The sequence below is a fragment of the Chiloscyllium punctatum genome, chromosome 32 (genome assembly GCF_047496795.1).
Source record: "Chiloscyllium punctatum isolate Juve2018m chromosome 32, sChiPun1.3, whole genome shotgun sequence".
NCBI lineage: Eukaryota > Metazoa > Chordata > Chondrichthyes > Orectolobiformes > Hemiscylliidae > Chiloscyllium > Chiloscyllium punctatum.
This window is the reverse complement of record NC_092770.1, coordinates 61,311,451-61,329,179: the sequence shown is the minus strand read 5'-3', so window position 1 is coordinate 61,329,179 and position 17,729 is coordinate 61,311,451. Positions and strand designations below refer to the sequence as shown.

The window sequence follows — 17,729 nt, the reverse complement described above, 5'->3', positions numbered from 1 at the left end:
CTATCCAATGACCATTTAAATGTCTGCAAAGCTGGTGAGTCTACAACTGTTGCAGGCAATGCGTTCCCTGCCCCACTACTCTCTGAGTAAAGAAACTACCTCTGACACCTGTCCTGTATCTATCACCCCTCAGTTTGAAGCTATGTCCTCTTGTACTAGCCATCACCATCCCAGGAAATAGGATCTCACTGTCTACTCAATCTAACCCTCTGATTATATGTCTCAACTAAGTCACCTCTCAACCTCCTACTCTGAAACGAAAACAGCCTCATATCCCTCAACCTTTCCTCATAAGACTTTCCTTCCATACCAGACAACAGCCTAGTTAATCTACTCTGAACCCTTTCCAAAGCTTCCACATCCTTCCTATAATGCAGTGACCACAGCTGTACGCAATAGTCCAAGTGCGGCCTCACTAGAGTTTTGTACAGCTGCAGCATGATCTCATGGTTTCGAAACTCAATCCCTCTACCAATAAAGCTAACATACTGTATGCCTTCTTAACAACCCTATCAATCTGGGTGGCAACTTTCAAGGATCAGTGTACCTAGAGACCGAGATCTGTCTGCTCATCTACACTATGAAGAATCCTACCATTAGCCCAGTACTCTGCATTTCTGTTACTCCTTCCAAAGTGAATCACCTCACACTTTTCTGCATTAAATTCCATTTGCCACCTCTCAGTCCAGCTTTGCAGTTACCTATGTCCCTCTGTAACCTACAACATCCTAAGGCACTATCCACAATTGTACCGACCTTAGTGTCATCTGCAAATTTTCTAAACCATCCTCTACGCCCTCTTCCATGTCATTTATAAAAATGACAAACAGCAGTGGACCCAAAACAGGTGTGTACTGTCTACAAGGTGCACTGCAGAAATTCACTAAAGATTCTCAGACAGCATCTTCCAAACCCACAACCACTTCCGTCTGAAAGAACAAGGGCAGCAGATTCATTGGAACACCACCAACTTCAAGTTCCCCTCCAAGCCACTCGCTATCCTGATTTGGAAATATTTTGTCATTCCTTCACTATCGCTGGGTCAAAATCCTGGCATTCCCTCTCTAATGGCATTGTGGGTCAACCCACAGCAGGTGGACTGCAGCAGTTCAAGAAGGCAGCTCTACACCACCTCCTCAAGAGTAACTAGAGATGGGCAATAAATTCTGGCCAGCCAGAAATGCCCCCCATCTCACTAATGAATAAAAAGAAACCTTCGTTAGAATGTGTCTGTGAAGGACATATGGCGCTCGTATACCCACACTAGAATACAGTACCTTCAGGGAAAGAGAGGACTGACTGTTGTATATATAGTTACTAACTGTAAAGATCAGAGATAAAATAACCAGCACTTGTGTTGCTTGCTGCAGGTTTGGTCGCTGGTGTGAAAAAGATTGTTTGGTGAATGGACAGTTCATTCCTGCGGGGATAACTGTCGAAGTTCCGGTTGGTGTCCTCCACTATAACCCCAAATACTGGCCAGAACCAGAGAAATTTAAACCAGAGAGGTGGGTAGCAACCAATGTAGCACCTTGTATTGCTGTAAAGCAATGTGTGATGCTTCTCAGGAGTATTAAAGCAGGCAACCAAACACTTGCTGAAAGAAACCAAGGAGTTAAACAGCAATTTCCGCACTGAAATTGACCTTTACTGGACCAGCAACAAGAAAAAGTATGTGCATGTTAAGTTAAACTAAGTACATAAAGGCATATATGCCACTCACTTTCATCATCTGTTCATTGTCCTAAGGAGGACAAAATGTATCACTCAAAATGTATTGAACTGAAAAGGATTTTGACCTCTATTGCTGCCATTCCATTAGTTTCCCTGCTGAAGCTTCCCAGCCAGCCAGCTGTGATTGCTGGCACTATACTAAGATGCTGCCGAAATAGGTGGGAAGACAAATCGTAGGGATAACACAGAGTCTGGCAAGGCATATACTGGGATTAATCCAGTGAGCAAAAAACATGACAGGTGGAAAATAACAAAAGCTGAATATTATTTAATGGAGGAAGATTGCAGAAGGCTACACGCTGAAAGATTTGGGACCCCTCATGCTTAAATCACAAAAAGCTAGCATACAGACCCAGCAGGTAATAGGGAAGATATCCTTCCTATAATGTAGTAAATGGAATTCCAGTTATGCCTAACGAACATTTTATACAGTTCCAGCATAGTGTCCCTTTCATCTATCTGTACCTTGGCTAATAAAGATCTATGTCTACATGTCTTTTTAATTATCTTTTTTACCTGCCCTGCTACCTTCAGGGAAATGTGCCTGTGCACACTATGGTCCCTCTGATCTTCAGTACTTTCCACAATCCTTGTTGGCTCAGCCTGTCTGATGAGTGCATTACCTCTCACTTCTCCAGGTTAAGTAACGTGCCTCTGTTCTGCCGAACTATCTTGTTGCATTTTCTCTAACAGTGGTATAAAGCAGATTATACTTAACTACTTTAATATTAGGTCAAATGAACATATCATTCACTCGTCAACATGGATAGTGTAAAATTTAATTTGTGAGCTAAAAAGTCAAGAACAGTAAACCAACTTGCTAGACATTTCCTTGACATCAGCAAGGGGCTGCCTGGATGGTGAGGAACTGTGTTGAACAAACAAACTGAACATTATGGAATTGGATGGCAATAAGCTTGTCTCTAGCTTCTTGGGCTTTTGAAATATTGTTCATTCTTCCTGCCAGAGAGAATTGTCCTGATTAATCTCCTGACCCTCAGTCTCATCTCACCCAAGGATTGCTTTTGGTCCCTAGTTTCATCTGTATCCAGGACACTTCCCCTTCTACGTTGTGGCAAGAATTGTGCAGGCTACAGCATACTCCAGTGATGTAGGACAGCTCTGTGTGCTGTACTGCAAAACCCCGTGAGAGTAGACCTGGCATTGAAGCCTCACCGTCAGGAGATTCTATAGTCATGGTGAAAACATGAACAGCATTGTACTGCATCCACCTTACAGGTGTCACGAGCCGGGTTTAGAGAACTTGTGTCCAACCAGCCATCCCTGGCTAGATCAAGGACCTTAGAGAGAGGCAGGTATCTGCAAGTCCTCCAGTTCGTACAAGTCATGGCACCCCCATGGATAACTGGTACCGATCAGAGCTTAATGTCGGCTAGGCAAAGCTTAACATGCTTTTCTGATCAGAGTTTTACAACTTGCACACCATATATGCAAAATCTTCAAGTTTTCATCCAATTACCATCAACCAACATATAATCATCCCCTAATTCCATTTGTCTTAGACATCCTGCCAGGTTTTACCAGATAATATCTGAAACATGGCCTCCATAATCACAAATTATTTGAACATTCAGGGAATGGGGCTATTGTAATGATAATTCCACAGGCTGGAGAGAGAGCGCTCCCAAAGCAACATGGATACAGTTGTTTGTACCCTGCACTTGGGGTACGTGAGAATCCTAATGTTTGATTCTCTTCATTGAGGTAATAGGTATAATAGGTAAAGAAGAGGTATACTCTGGTGAAAGTGGGATAAGTAAAATCCTGGATTCATTATTGGGAGATATCACACACATCCCCAATTGCTCCCTCAAAGATAACTGCTAGCATAAAATAAAGGCTACCTTGACAGTAGGTAGAATGGGATTGCCACTTAGTCTTTGTGAGGATCAGTTCAGCTGAGATAATACAGTTTAGGTTAGAGTACTGCTGGAAAAGCACAGCAGGTCAGGCAGCATCCGAGGAGCAGGAAGATTGACGTTTTGGGCAAAAGCCTGCCTGAGATAATACAGTGGAGATTCTTAATTTTCTGTGGTATTGCCATCCCCAAATTTGCAAATAACTGCAGGGAAACCTTTAAACCTTGGTTCTCACTTTCCTCTGTACCTCCTTGATGGATCTTCATCTGTTGCTTCTCCCTCTAAAGGCTATATAGCTGTCACTGCTGCCTGGTCTTGCTGGGATTGTTAAAGCTGTAGTCTGTGCTGCCTCCTCTGTAGTTCCCTCTTAGTAGGAGTCAGACACAGAAAAGGCAGGTACAGGTTGGGACATTTCAGAAGATGATTTGTGAGGAAAGTGTTATTGAAGGGATGTCTGAATCCTCATATCCTTGACCATCAAATGAACTGTAATGTACTCACACAATGTGGCTTCTCAAGAAAGGTATTCCTCAATAAGAACCTCTGAGGTTTGTAACCTCCTTAAAAGCACTGTGGACAATGAAAACATCTCTGTTCCATTGGAAGCAGCCTCTTGCCATTAAGTCCCCATGAAACATGCCTGCCATAAACCTCCCTTTCATGTCTTAGCCCAGGTCCTTACAAAGTTACTTTTCTCGTTTGGCAATTGCTATGCATTGCCCTCTCATACTTAATATAAATTGTCATGCCCAACTAAGAACATCCGTTTCAGCTTTTCAAGTTTCTTGTTACAATAAGATTTGTTCAGCTTATATCACAAGGTAGTAATTTGTGGACGCAGTGGGATGCTTATGATTGCTTGGGCCTGTAATTTTTTATGTGCATTATTTGGCAATTACTGACTTGCAGATGAAGAACAAGTCAATGTGGATTTAGTAAGGGAAGGTCATGCCTGACAAACCTGTTAGAATTCTTTGAAGAGGTAACAAGTAGATTAGACCAGAGAAACCCAGTGGATGTTATCTATCTAAACTTCCAAAAAGGCTTTTGATAAGGTGTCTCACGGAGAGGGCCCATGGTGAGCTACTGGCATCAATTGAGGATCGGCTGTCTGACAGAAGGCAGAGTGTTGGGATAAAAGGTTCTTTTTCGGAATGGCAGTTAGTGACAAGTGATGTCCCGCAGGGTTCAGTGTTGGGGCTGCAGCTGTTCATTTTATATAAAGTAATGATCTGGATGAAGGGACTGGGGCATCCTGGCGGAGTTTGCCAGTGATATGAAGTTAGGTGGACAGGTAGGTAGTACTGAGGAGGTGGGGAGGCTGCAGAAAGATTTAGGCAGTTTAGGAGAGTGGTCCAGGAAATAGCTGATGAAATTCAACGTGAACAAATGCGAGGTCTTGCACTTTGGAAAAAAGAATACAGGCATGGAGTATTTTCTAAACAGTGAGAGAATTCATAAAGCCAAAGCACAAAGGGGTCTGGGAGTGCTAGTCCAGGATTTTCTCAAGGTTAACTTGCAGGTTGGGTCCGTAGTTTAAAAGCAAATGCAATGTTGTCATTTATCTCAAGAGCTGAAAAATGTGTTGCTGGAAAAGCGCAGCAGGTCAGGCAGCATCCAAGGAGCAGGAGAATCGACGTTTCAGGCATAAACCCTTCTTCAGGAATGAGGAGGGTGTGCCATGCAGGCTAAGATAAAAGATAGGGAGGAGGATTTGGAGGAGGGGCGTTGGGAATGTGAGAGGTGGAAGAAGGTTCGCAGGATTCTCAGCCTCCGCGGGTACCACAGCCACCGGGAACAACACCGTTTCTGCCACCGCTGCAGCCACTTCCGCCCCGAGTTGCCGTTGCCGCATCCACTTCCGCCCCCAGTGACGTCGCTCACCTGCACAACGACCATGCCCATGCGTCTCTGCCCCTGCGCCGATCTCCGCCCCCACGCCTAACCCCGCCCCCCTACGCCTATCTCCACTCCCATGCCTAACCCCGCCCCCACGCCTATCTCCGCCCCCACGCCGATCTCCACCCCCACGCCTAACCTTGCCCCCACACCGATCTCTGCCCCATGCCCAACTCCGCCCCACACCAGGTCCTAGCTCCCAGCCCTGCCGTATTTTCACCATCCCTCCAGACCTCCCCCTCAACAGAGGCCTCACCTTCATCCCCCTAAACTCCTGGATTAACGAGTTCAACACACGGTGAGACATCGAACAGTTCTTCCGTCATCTTCGCCTCCGTGCCTACTTCTTCAGCCAGGATTCTCGTCCACCCTCTGATGATCCTTTCTCCCGCCTCCAATACACCCCATCCTGGCCTCTTACCCGCCCTCAATCTCTTCATAGCCAACTGCCACAGCGACATTAACCATCTCAACCTGTTCACCCCACTTACCCACTCCAACCTCTCACCCTCGCAACATACAGCCCTCCACTCCCTCCGCTCCAACTCCAACCTCACTATCAAACTGGCCGACAAGGGAAGCGCGGTGGTAGTTTGGCGCACCGATCTTTACATTGCTGAGGCTAAATGCCAGCTCGCGGACACCTCCTCCTACTGCCCCATTGACCATGACCCCACCTCCCACCACCAAACCATCATCTCCCAGACCATCCATAACCTCATCACCTCAGGGGATCTCCCATCCACCGCCTCCAACCTCATAGTCCCACAACCCCACACCGCCCGTTTCTACCTCCTGCCCAAAATCCACAAACCTGACTGCCCCGGCCAACCCATTGTCTCAGCCTGCTCCTGCCCCACCGAACTCATCTCTGCATACCTCGACACGGTCCTGTCCCCCTTAGTCCAAGAACTCCCCACCTACGTTCGGGACACCACACACGCCCTCCACCTCCTCCATGATTTTCGCTTCCCCGGCCCCCAACGCCTTATCTTCACCATGGACATCCAGTCCCTATACACCTCCATCCCCCATCATGAAGGCCTCAAAGCCCTCCGCTTCTTCCTTTCCCGCCGACCCAACCAGTACCCTTCCACTGACACCCTCCTTCGACTGACTGAACTGGTCCTCACCCTGAACAACTTCTTTTTCCAATCCTCCCACTTCCTCCAAACCAAAGGAGTAACCATGTGCACCCCCATGGGCCCCAGCTATGCCTGCCTCTTCATCGGATATGTGGAACAGTCCATCTTCCACAGCTACACTGGCACCACCTTTTCCTCCGCTACATCGATGACTATATCGGCGTACCTCGTGCTCCCATGAGGAGGTTAAACAGTTCATCCACTTTGCTAACACCTTCCACCCTGACCTCAAATTTACCTGGATCGTCTCAGACTCCTCCCTCCCCTTCCTGGACCTCTCCATTTCTATCTCGGGCGACCGACTCAACACGGCCATTCACTATAAACCGACCGACTCCCACAGCTACCTAAATTACACCTCCTCCCACCCTGCCCCCTGTAAAAAACCATATTCCCATATTCCCAATTCCTTCGCCTCCACCGCATCTGCTCCCAGAAGGACCAATTCCAATACTGAACAATCCAGATGGCCTCCTTCTTCAAACACCGCAATTTCCCCTCAGACGTCGTTGACGATGCTCTCCACCGCATCTCCTCCGCCCTTGAACCCCACCCCTCCAATCACCACCAGGACAGAACCCCACTGGTCCTCACCTCCCACCTCACCAACCTCCATATACATCATATCATCTTTTGTCATTTCCGCCACCTCCAAACAGACCCCACGACCAAGGATATATTTCCCTCCCCTCCCCTATCAGCGTTCCGGAAAGACCACTCCCTCCGTGACTCCCTTGTCAGGTCCACACCCCCCACCAACCCAACCTCCACTCTCGGCACCTTCCCCTGCAACCACAAGAAATGCAAAACTTGCGCCACACCTCCCCCTTCACTTCCCTCCAAGGCCCCAAGGGATCCTTCTATATCCAGCATCTGCAGTCCTCACTTTCTCCTAGTTTATCTCAAGAGGGTTGGAATGTAAAAGCAGCGATGTGCTATTGAGACTTTATAAGCTCTAGTTAAGCCCCATTTAGATTACTGTGTCCAGTTTTGGGCCCCACACCTCAGGAAGGACTGGAGCATGTCCAGCAGAGATTCACACGGATAATCCCTAAAATGGTAGGCCTAACATACGGTGAACGGCTGAGGATCCTGGGATTGTATTCATTAGAGTTTAGAAGATTGAGGGGAGATCTAATAGAAACTTACAAGATAATGCATGGCTTAGAAAGGGTGAATGCTGGGAAGTTGTTTCTGTTAGGTGGGGAGACTAGGACCTATGGGAACAGCCCTAGAGTTAGAGGGGATCAATTTAGAATAGAAATGAGGAGACATTTCTTCAGCCAGAGAGTGGTGGGTCTGCGGAACTCATTGCCACAGAACGCAGTGGAGGCCAGGACGTTAAATGTCTTCAAGGCAGAGATTGATAAATTCTTGATCTCACAAGGAATTAAGGGCTCTGGGGAGAGTGTGGGCAAGTGGAGTTGAAATACCCATCAGCCATGATTAAATGGCAGAGTGGACTCAATGGCTCATATGGCCTTACTTCCACTCCTATGTCTTATGGTCTTAAAGGGTCCAGCATGAGTTGACCTTGGAGATACAGGAAAGTGGTTCCATGTGATGAGGAGCTCAGTAATCCCACAATGGATACTGACAAGACATGTCACAAGGCAGCCACTCTGTTTTACCATCTGCAACGATGTGGAGAGGAAGTATGAGCTTAATACAGTGTTGGGCTATTAATGAGATGTGAATGCATAGAGATAAGCTTGTTGACTCCTAATGGCAGGATTTTGAATTTATTATCGAAGGGATGAGGATTTGAGAATCTAATTTTTGATCATTGGCACAATTCAATCATTTTGCTCATGATTCTCACCACCTCAGAAAGGAGCATGTCCTGCCCAGTGTTACTAAGAACATTGGGAAACCTAGGGTAACGGACTTGTCCCCTTTGAGATCCCAGAGACTTTTTTCATCTATATTCTTATGACATCATCAGTTTGGTGGAGCTCAATGCAGACTTCAACTTTAATCTTTCAGGGCCAAGAGCTGACAGATATTTTCAAATCAACCTGTTCAGAGATGTTAACATACCCTTCTGGACAAGATGGAACTTCAGAGAATTGTAGAATCCCTACAGTGTGGAAACAGGTCCTTTGGTCCAACAAATCCACACCAACCCGCTGAAGAGTAACCCATCCAGATCCATTCCCCCACCCTATATTTACCCCTGACTAATGCACCTAACCTACACATTCCTGAACACTGTGGGCAATTTAGTACAGCTAATTCACCTAATTGCACATCTTTGGATCATGGGAGACACGGGGAGAATGTGCAAACTCCACACAGACGTCACCCGAGGCTGGAATCAAACCAAGACCCCTGGCGCTGTGAGGCAGCAGTGGCAACCACTGAGCCACCATGCTGCCCCAATGTGGGCCCCCTGTCCCGGAGGTAGGAACACTACCACTGTGCCAGGAAGGCCTCCCTCCTCTAACTTTATACAACAAAGACTACATTGTGATCCAATCCATGTTTGAATAGCCAGGTAGCAGCCATATGGGCACAAAGTTGCACACTTCTTATTCGGAAAGCTACTGGGACCACTGCCCTGACCTTGGAAAATTCCAGAGTCTTCAAATTAAGAACAAGAAAGATGAACTAACATAATCCAGGAAACTATTTCTAGTTAGCTCATAGACAGCAAGTTAAAGTGTGTAATCAAGAAAACAACTTGCTTATTCCATTCATATATAAATGGTTAAAGCCTCTGTTTTTGTACCTGTTAAAAATAAAGAAACCATAAATAGTTAAAAATAGAGATGAATGTTTTACTTTAGGAAAACAAGCATGAATATCAATTGAGCAGTCTACAGGGAGTAATTGTATTCCTTGCACAGTGTTAATGCAGTGGTGTGGTCTCATCATGCATCCTCTGGGGAAAGATATGCTCATCTGTCCGTCTCTTTCACAACATCTATTTGTCCCCTTTTATCTGTCCTGTCATTGTTCAATGCCTGTGTTGTTTTGAAATGAAAAGCAAGGTCCCTCCACACTGTTTAATTTTCTTGCCATTGACTGATGCTTTTACTTATTTGCAATGGGCATGGAGCCAAAAATGATCCAAAGATGGCTGTGTTGGCCAAGAACAAATGAAATGGGTAATTCTATTCCTCATTTTTTTTTTTGAAATCTGAAGTGCAGTGGGCACGATCTTGCTGGAGTGTGACTCAAAGCATATCCTGTTGGTTAGAATTCTCTCCTTGTCAGCGTGAATATTTACGAGCTGACAATAGCATCAAGCCATCATGTACCTTGAAGGAGAAAGTGAGGACTGGAGATCAGAGCTGAAAAATATGTTGCTGGAAAAGCGCAGCAGGTCAGGCAGCATCCAAGGAACAGGAGAATCAACGTTTCGGGCATGAGCCCGAAGGGGTCCTGAAGAACAGCGTCATGTATCTTGAAGTCAGACTGTGCACCTCCTTAGCCAAAGAGATTCAAGTATTGAGAGCAAAACTCCAGAATGATGGAGAAAGATGGTGAATTAGTTTCAAATCAGGTACGGGGAAAAAGAATGAGCATACCCGAGAGATAGAGATTCAAAAAATATGTAAAATATGACATCTTTAGAATTGCAAGGAATGGTTTACTTGACACATAAATGAGATGCCACATTTTAAATGGTTCAGTTACTGGGCCAGAAAGGTTAATCTTATTTTATTGGTCCATGGGATGTGGTCACCGTTGGCCAGGCCAGCAGTTATTATTCTGAGGGGCAGGTAAGAGTCAATCCCTGTGGGCTTGGAGTCTCATATATGCCGGACTGGTAAAGGATGGCAGATTTCTTTCCTTAAAGGACGTTAGTAAACTAAATGGATTTTTACAAGAATTAACAGTAGTTGCATGGTCACCATTAGGTTAGCCTTTTATATTTCATATTTTTATCAAATTTAAATGTCACCATCTGCAATGGTGAGAGTCCCGCCTGGGTCCCCGGGAAAATTACCCTGGGGCTTATTGGATTACTAGTTCAGTTCCATTACTGTCACAACACAAGTACTTAGGTTCCAGTCCTAGCTTTCTGTGGTGCATTTAATAGGCAACTAATATGCAAAACCTGCAGGCTCTTAAAAGTAACAGTAAGGCTGAGACATGATGTAATTTGTGTGAAGCCAAGAGCAACTGACATTAATTGACCAAAAAGTTCTAGATATGTACAATTTGTCTCACTCTGTGTCTCTTTCACAGCATGCTTCCAATTTTTAACTACAAAACATGGCAGAGCTCTCTCACGTCTGAACTTGCTGGACTATTTGCATTTTAATAAAGGCAGACATTGTCAGCACACCATTATAGTCAAAGTAAGAAAACACCTAATAAAATGTTGTGCAAGACAAAACAGTTGGCAGTAAGCCGGCAAGAGGTTGATGTCCAGCAACAGAGCAGGGGGGTTTCAACTTCAATAGAACTAGAATTTGAGAGTTTGTAGTGCTATGGTGATGGAACAGCAAAGAAGGCTTCTTGAATTTGCTGGCATTAGTTTTCAGCTTTTTCATGGGTCTATGCAAACATTGATCATGCTTTTTTTAATTGTTTCCTGATTCATTGCCTATCAGTCTCTCCCTCGATCTCTCTCATAACAGTCTCTAATGGCATGCTTTCATTTTCTACCAAAAACACACAGGGAGTTGCAATTGACATCTTTCTAGTTGCCTGAAAACCTTTCCAAATTCAACACATTTGTTCTTTACTGAGATAAAGAAGTATTAATTGTGGGTTAAAGAAAGGCAGCATTGTCGCGTCCCTCAAAATTTGCTTCTGGGCTCAGAGTCATAGAGATGTACAGTACAGAAACAGACCCTTCGGTCCAACTTGTCAATGCCAACCAGATATCCTAACCTAATCTAGTCCCATTTGCCAGCACTTGGCTCATATCCCTCTAAACCCTTCCTGTTCGTATACCCATCCAGATGCCTTTTAAATGCTGCAATTATACCAGCCTCCACCACTTCCTCTGGCAGCTCATTCAATGCACGCACCACCGTCTGCGTGAAAAAGCTGCCCCATAGGTCCTTTTTATATCTTTCCCCTCTCACCCTAAACCTATGTTCTGGATTCCCCCACTCCAAGGAAAAGACTTTGTCCATTTATCCTATCCATGCCCCTCATGATTGTATAAACCTCTATAAGGTCACCCCTCAGCCTCTGATGCTCCAGGGAAAATAGCCTCAGCCTATTCACCGTCTCCCTATAACTCAACTCCTCCAACCCTGGCAACATCCTTGTAAATCTTTTCTGAACACTTTCATGTTTCACAATATCTTTCAGATAGGAAGGAGACCAGAATTGCACACAACTACAAGGATTCTATGAATATTTCACAAGTGACCTAACCAACGTCCTGTACAGCCACAACATGACTTCCAACTCCTATATTGAATACTCTGACCAGTTAAGGATAGCATTCCAAATGCAGCCTTCACTATCCTATTTAACTGAGACTCTATTTTCAAGGAACTAAAAACCTGCACTCGAAGTTCCCTTTCAGTAATACTCCCGAGGCCCTTACCATTTTGCTGTAGTAATCAGGAACCTGACTTCAGTGGGCTAGGGGCTTTTTAGGAGTTGGTAATGCACTTTTCCAAGGAATGCACTTGTCCTTTGGATTAGTTTGTGGGGTGGCAAGTGGTGCAAGCTAAATTAGTCAGCCAGCTCTGCATTCACTCTCCATTTAACAGCTGCAAAGCTAGGAGGGCAACCAGAACACCCAGAGTGAAGGCCTGCTGTCAGTCTCACTATGAAGGCTGTTTGCGACTGCTGTGACTGAAGTAGAAGATGGAGGCATGGAAATACTGAAGTGACAGGCAGTCAATCCCTCCAGCCCACCATTATCCAATGGATCTGTGTGAATGTGCGGCACATCCATTATGGACACACAGTTTGTGGACCATCAGCCTTGGTCTTTCATTTTAGCTCCCTAATGATCTGTCTTCCTGAAATTTTCAATCCCCAGTGTCTGCACAGTTCGCCTCCACTTGACTGAAAACATTCATTCCTCAGTCTCTGAATAGATTATTCCATTTGGATGAAACAAGTGAATGAACAGCAAGCAGTGTAATGCAGAATATTTACATTTCTCTACTCCTCAATATTTTAAAATATTAAAGACGTCAGCAACTCTCTTGAGTTTTGCCTTTAAAACATGTACACATCTTGTGCACTGTGGGCCATGGTGTAAGTTCTACAACTGGCCCAGCTCTTCTGGTCGGCAGAACACTTAATATAAAGAGCTCTTCTACAGCTAAGCAGCTGCAACTGAGCTTCTAGTAACTCATGCATCCTAAAAGCAAGATGTAATGAATAAATGCATTTCCCAGTTATATTGGACCACCAGACATCTACAGAAAGCTGCCTTCATGGGGCCAATTTGTGGCAATGACCAGATATACAATTACCAGATGGGTCCAGCAAAGACTATTTCATTTAATAGCATTATTTAAAACATCATTATGTATTAGAGAAAAAGGTTCATGCACAAATATGACTGGTAAAGGCATGGACATGCAGATGGTAAAATTCTGCTTTAGCATCAAAGTAGTGAATAAAATAATTGTTCTTTATTAGCAGTATTCCAGAAATCCAGTTTTTAATGTATTGCTAACCCATTTTATCATGGTCATAGTCATCCAAAAATTATATTGTGGCAATGGTATTAAACCAACTATTACCTGTGTAACATCATCTGACATAGCTCCTGCATCAGTTCATCTGCTGGTGAAGCTCTCATCCATGCCTTTGTTTTCTCGACATTTGCTCCTTCCAACACCCTGCTGACTGGTCTCCCACATTCTAACCCCTATAAACTGCTCAGTATTTAAAACACTGCATAGTGTAACTTGCACCAAATTTTGTTCACCTGCCACTCTTCTGCTCACTGACCTACACTGCTTGGTTAAACTATGATGATTTTTAAATGCTCATCTTTATTTTCATCTGACATGGAGTTACCCCTCACTATACCTGTAATCTCCAGCCCAACATCTATCTGGGATATCTGCACTCATCAAACTCTGTCCCCTTTAGCGTCCTCAGTTGTAATTATTTAGCTATTGGTGAACAGGACTTCATCTGCCTAGGTCTTAAGCTCTGAAATTCTCTTGCTAACTCTCTCTACCTCTCTCTCTTTCCCGACTACAGAATTCTTAAAATCTACCTCTGTTCAGCCTTTGTTTCATTTTACCAATGTCACCTAGTGTCCTAGGCTCAACCATCTTCAACAGCTTTATCAATGACCTTCCCTCCATCACAAGGTCAGAAGTGAGAATTTTTGCTGACAATTATACCATTCGTGACTCCTCAGACTGAAGCAGTTCTTATCCAAATCCAATGAAATCCAAACAACATTTTGCTGATAAATGGTAAGTATAATTTGCTTCACGCAAGTGCCTAAAAGTGACCGTTTCTAACAAGAGAGATTCTAATCATTGCCTATTGACATTCAGCAATTGTATGGCCACTGTCAACAACCTGGAAATTCTACAGTGAGCAGCTCACCTCTTGCCTCCTAAAAATATGTAGGAGAAAGTGAGGACTGCAGATGCTGGAGATCAGAGCTGAAAATGTGTTGCTGGAAGCACGCAGCAGGTCAGGCAGCATCCAAGGAACAGGAGAATCGACCTTTCGGGCATGAGCCCTTCTTCAAGACCCCTGCGGGCTCATGCCCGAAATGTCGATTCTCCTGTTCCTTGGATGCTGCCTGACCTGCTGCGCGCTTCCAGCAACACATTTTCAGCTCCTAAAAATATGTCCACTATTTGCAAAGTATGTGTCAGCAGTGCAGTGGAATTCTTTCTACTGGTTAGATGAGCACAGCTCCAACAACACTCAAGAAATTCAACGCCATCCAGCCTACTTGATTGGCATACCATCTATCACCTTCAACATTCACTTGCTCCTCCATTAATGTGCAATGGCAGCTCGGTGCACAATCTAGAAAATACACTGCTCCTTACACAGCACCTTCCAAAACCATGGCCAGCAGAAAGAAGCACCATGATCTGCAGTTTTCCAACCAAACTGCAAAGCATTCTGACTTGGGAATATATTGTTTTCCTTTCAATGTCGCTGGGTCAAATCTAGAATGCCCCCTCGACAGCATTATGACTGTATATGCACCCTAGATCAAGAGAGCAATCTGCCACCACTTTGTCAAGTGCAGATAGGGATGGGCAATAATTGCTCACGGCAGCAAAACTTACTTCCAAATCATTCGGAATACGTGTCTAATTTACTTCCAAAACGTTTCTGTGAAATACATAGAGATGTTTTGTTATGTCCAAGGCACTTCATAAATGTGACTTGTAGTTGTAATAAATTCTACTGCTGCTGTCACTTCCATAGGTGTGTCACTCTGCTCCAACAGTGACACTCTTTCTCTCAGTTATTTGTTTCCTTGCTCTTGGCAGGCTGTTCCAGATAGCTTCACCCCATTCTGTGCCTTTTGAAAATTTCTAAAATCCTGCTCTTTGGGTATGCTTCATTCTGCTATTCTCACACATCAAATCATCTTGCTGTGCACCGCTACCTTGGGAACTATTCAGCACCACAACCCTTCAGAAATGTCCCCTAACTTATAAAGTGGAACTCACCCACACATGGTAGCCTTCTCTTCATCCCAACATAGTCGGAATTTCCTGCACATTTCCTGAGACTCAGGTGCAGTACATGCAAGTTACTACAGACGATGAGAAGATTTATTGTTTCCTTGTACCTCACTTCCTGCTATTTCAGGATCAGTTCTGGCTCAATGCACAGGGCCCTTGCCTCTGAGTCTAACAATTGTGGGTTCAAGTCCCATTCCAGAGACCTGAGTGTGTAATCCAAGTATTGTTCTGATCTTTGATAAGCATGGCGGTATGATCATTGGGATCTCCACTTATATAAATCAGTGCCTGATGCGAACAGCCTAACTATAAATGAACTTTATCTCAAATTGGTCTTCATTGTTCAGATCTTTGAGTAAAGGGGTTTGGGATGTCATGTTGAGGATGCCTATGACATTGGTGAGGCCTCTTCTGGAGTACTCTGTGTAGTTCTGCCACTGTGTTATAGGAAGGATATTATTAAGCTGGAGAGGGTTCAGAAGAGATTTATCAGGACGTTGCCAGGAATGGAGGGTTTGCGTTATGAGGAGAAGCTGGATAGGTTGGGATTGTTTTCACTGGAGCGTAGGAGGTTGAGGGTTGACCTTACAGAGGTTTATAAAAACATGAGGGGTATAGATAAGGTGAATGGCAGGTGTCTTTTCCCTAGGTGGGGGATTTCAAGACAAGGGGGCATATTTTTTAAGGTGAGAGGAGAAAGATTTAAGAAAAAATTTGAGGGGCAATTATTTTCTACAGAAAGTGGTTCATGTGCAAAATGAACTTCCAGAGGAAGTGCTGGTTGTAGGTACAGTTACAATGTTTAAAATACATTTGTATAAGTCTGTGAATAACAAATATTTGGAGGAAAATGAGCCAAGTGCAGGCAGGTGGGGCTAGTTTAGTGGGAATCATGGTCGGAATGGACTTGTTGGACCAAAGGGTCTGTTTCCATGCTGTATGTCTCTGTGACTTTAAACATGCGTACAGTTCAGAAGAGGAAGTTCTGATGCTACAATTCCTCAGACACACACCTTAGGGACATTGCAAAATCATGATAAGCACTCATTAAGTGAAGTTTAAATGCTAATCTGTTCTGCGTGCAGAATATAGACTGCAGTAATACTCCTCTTGTTCTACACCGATTAAATTCATCTCATCTTCTCTTTCATCAGATTCACTCCAGAGTTGAAAGCAGAACGCCATCCTTTTGTATACCTGCCTTTTGGTGCTGGACCTAGAAGCTGTATCGGGATGAGACTGGCGCTATTGGAGATCAAGATTGTACTCATACGGATTCTGTCAAAGTACAGTTTCCAGACCTGCCCCGAAACACAGGTACGCAGCATTTAGCTCTGACCTAGTGTACAATGGAGCCTTGTTGAGTCTTTAGTAAAGAGACGCTGCGCCAGTTCAACACAGAGGGGTATGCGCACAAAGTTATGAGAGGAAACTCATGCTCATGGACAGTATGCAGCATGAGGATTATGAATGGATGCAGGGACTAGACGGTTCTAAAGCTTAGACATTGATCTTTCACTGGATATAGGGAATTAAAACAGATGTCTTTTCAATGCCTTAGGCACGAGCCTTTTCCTCGTGTCTTGGGCAGGTTGGTGTGGTCAGATAATGGCTGATTTGGTGTAATGAGTTAGTGGACTTGAACTGGATGAGATGACTTAGACATTGGACTTAGGTTGGATGTGCCGGGCTAGAAACTGATCTCTTCACGAAGTGCAGAATGTTAATAACTACCATCAACAGAGAATCACAGGGCATCTGGGCTGAAACACCTTATTGTGATGGAGAACCAGTAGAGGGGGTTGCATATAATTTAGTAATGTGTGATGCTGAGACAGTGCATCTAAAATGGATGTCAGCAGCTCACTTTATACACCATAGAAAAGAGCACTTTAAAAGAGGACATGGGGATCAGCTAATTGAATTATAAGTACAGATAAATTCCTTCCATTCAATATTTGCTATATCAGTAAGGTGTAGAAAATCTTACATCTTCAGCTCAGAATAAATTATTAATGGTTGCTTCATCATTCTGAGAAGAAAAAACTTACTTCAAATTGCCTGCCTACATAAAATATTAACAGCTTAATCTACTTTGGTGTATTGTGTTAGTAAAGAACATTCAGCTGCTGCTAGAAGAGTTGCAAATCCCACAATATTCTGGGAGATGTTAAAGAGTGAAATTGCAGATCAGGTTCTTCAACGTGGAGATGGGAAGGATGAAGCCTGTCCTGAGGTCATTGTTATCACCTGGCCTATGATCAAATGTAGAGTTTGTTATAGATATAGGGAGGTGAATAATTCATGGCCGCAAGCGGTGCCACTCTGTAACAATTGCATCTTTGCCTGTGAAGAAATATATGTCTTCTGCATTGGTATTTACCATGAAGGTATAAAGAATACCCGTATATTCCTTTGTCTCAGTTTTGATTGGAAAATGAGTGAAATGGAGCAAGTAA

At 44.2% G+C, this 17,729-nt stretch overlaps 1 protein-coding gene across 4 annotated transcripts in view; it reads left to right on the top strand.

The window, feature by feature from the left end:
• The window catches only part of tbxas1 (thromboxane A synthase 1 (platelet)), a 232,902-nt gene that overhangs the window by 211,219 nt on the left and 3,954 nt on the right, over positions 1-17,729 (top strand). For 3 of the 4 annotated variants that reach the window (XM_072552484.1, XM_072552485.1, XM_072552487.1), the window contains 2 exons: positions 1,371-1,508; positions 16,425-16,587. In XM_072552484.1, the coding sequence (XP_072408585.1) occupies positions 1,371-1,508; positions 16,425-16,587 (301 nt within the window). The remainder of the gene's footprint in view (positions 1-1,370; positions 1,509-16,424; positions 16,588-17,729) is intronic. The other variant, XM_072552486.1, reaches the window with a different exon arrangement.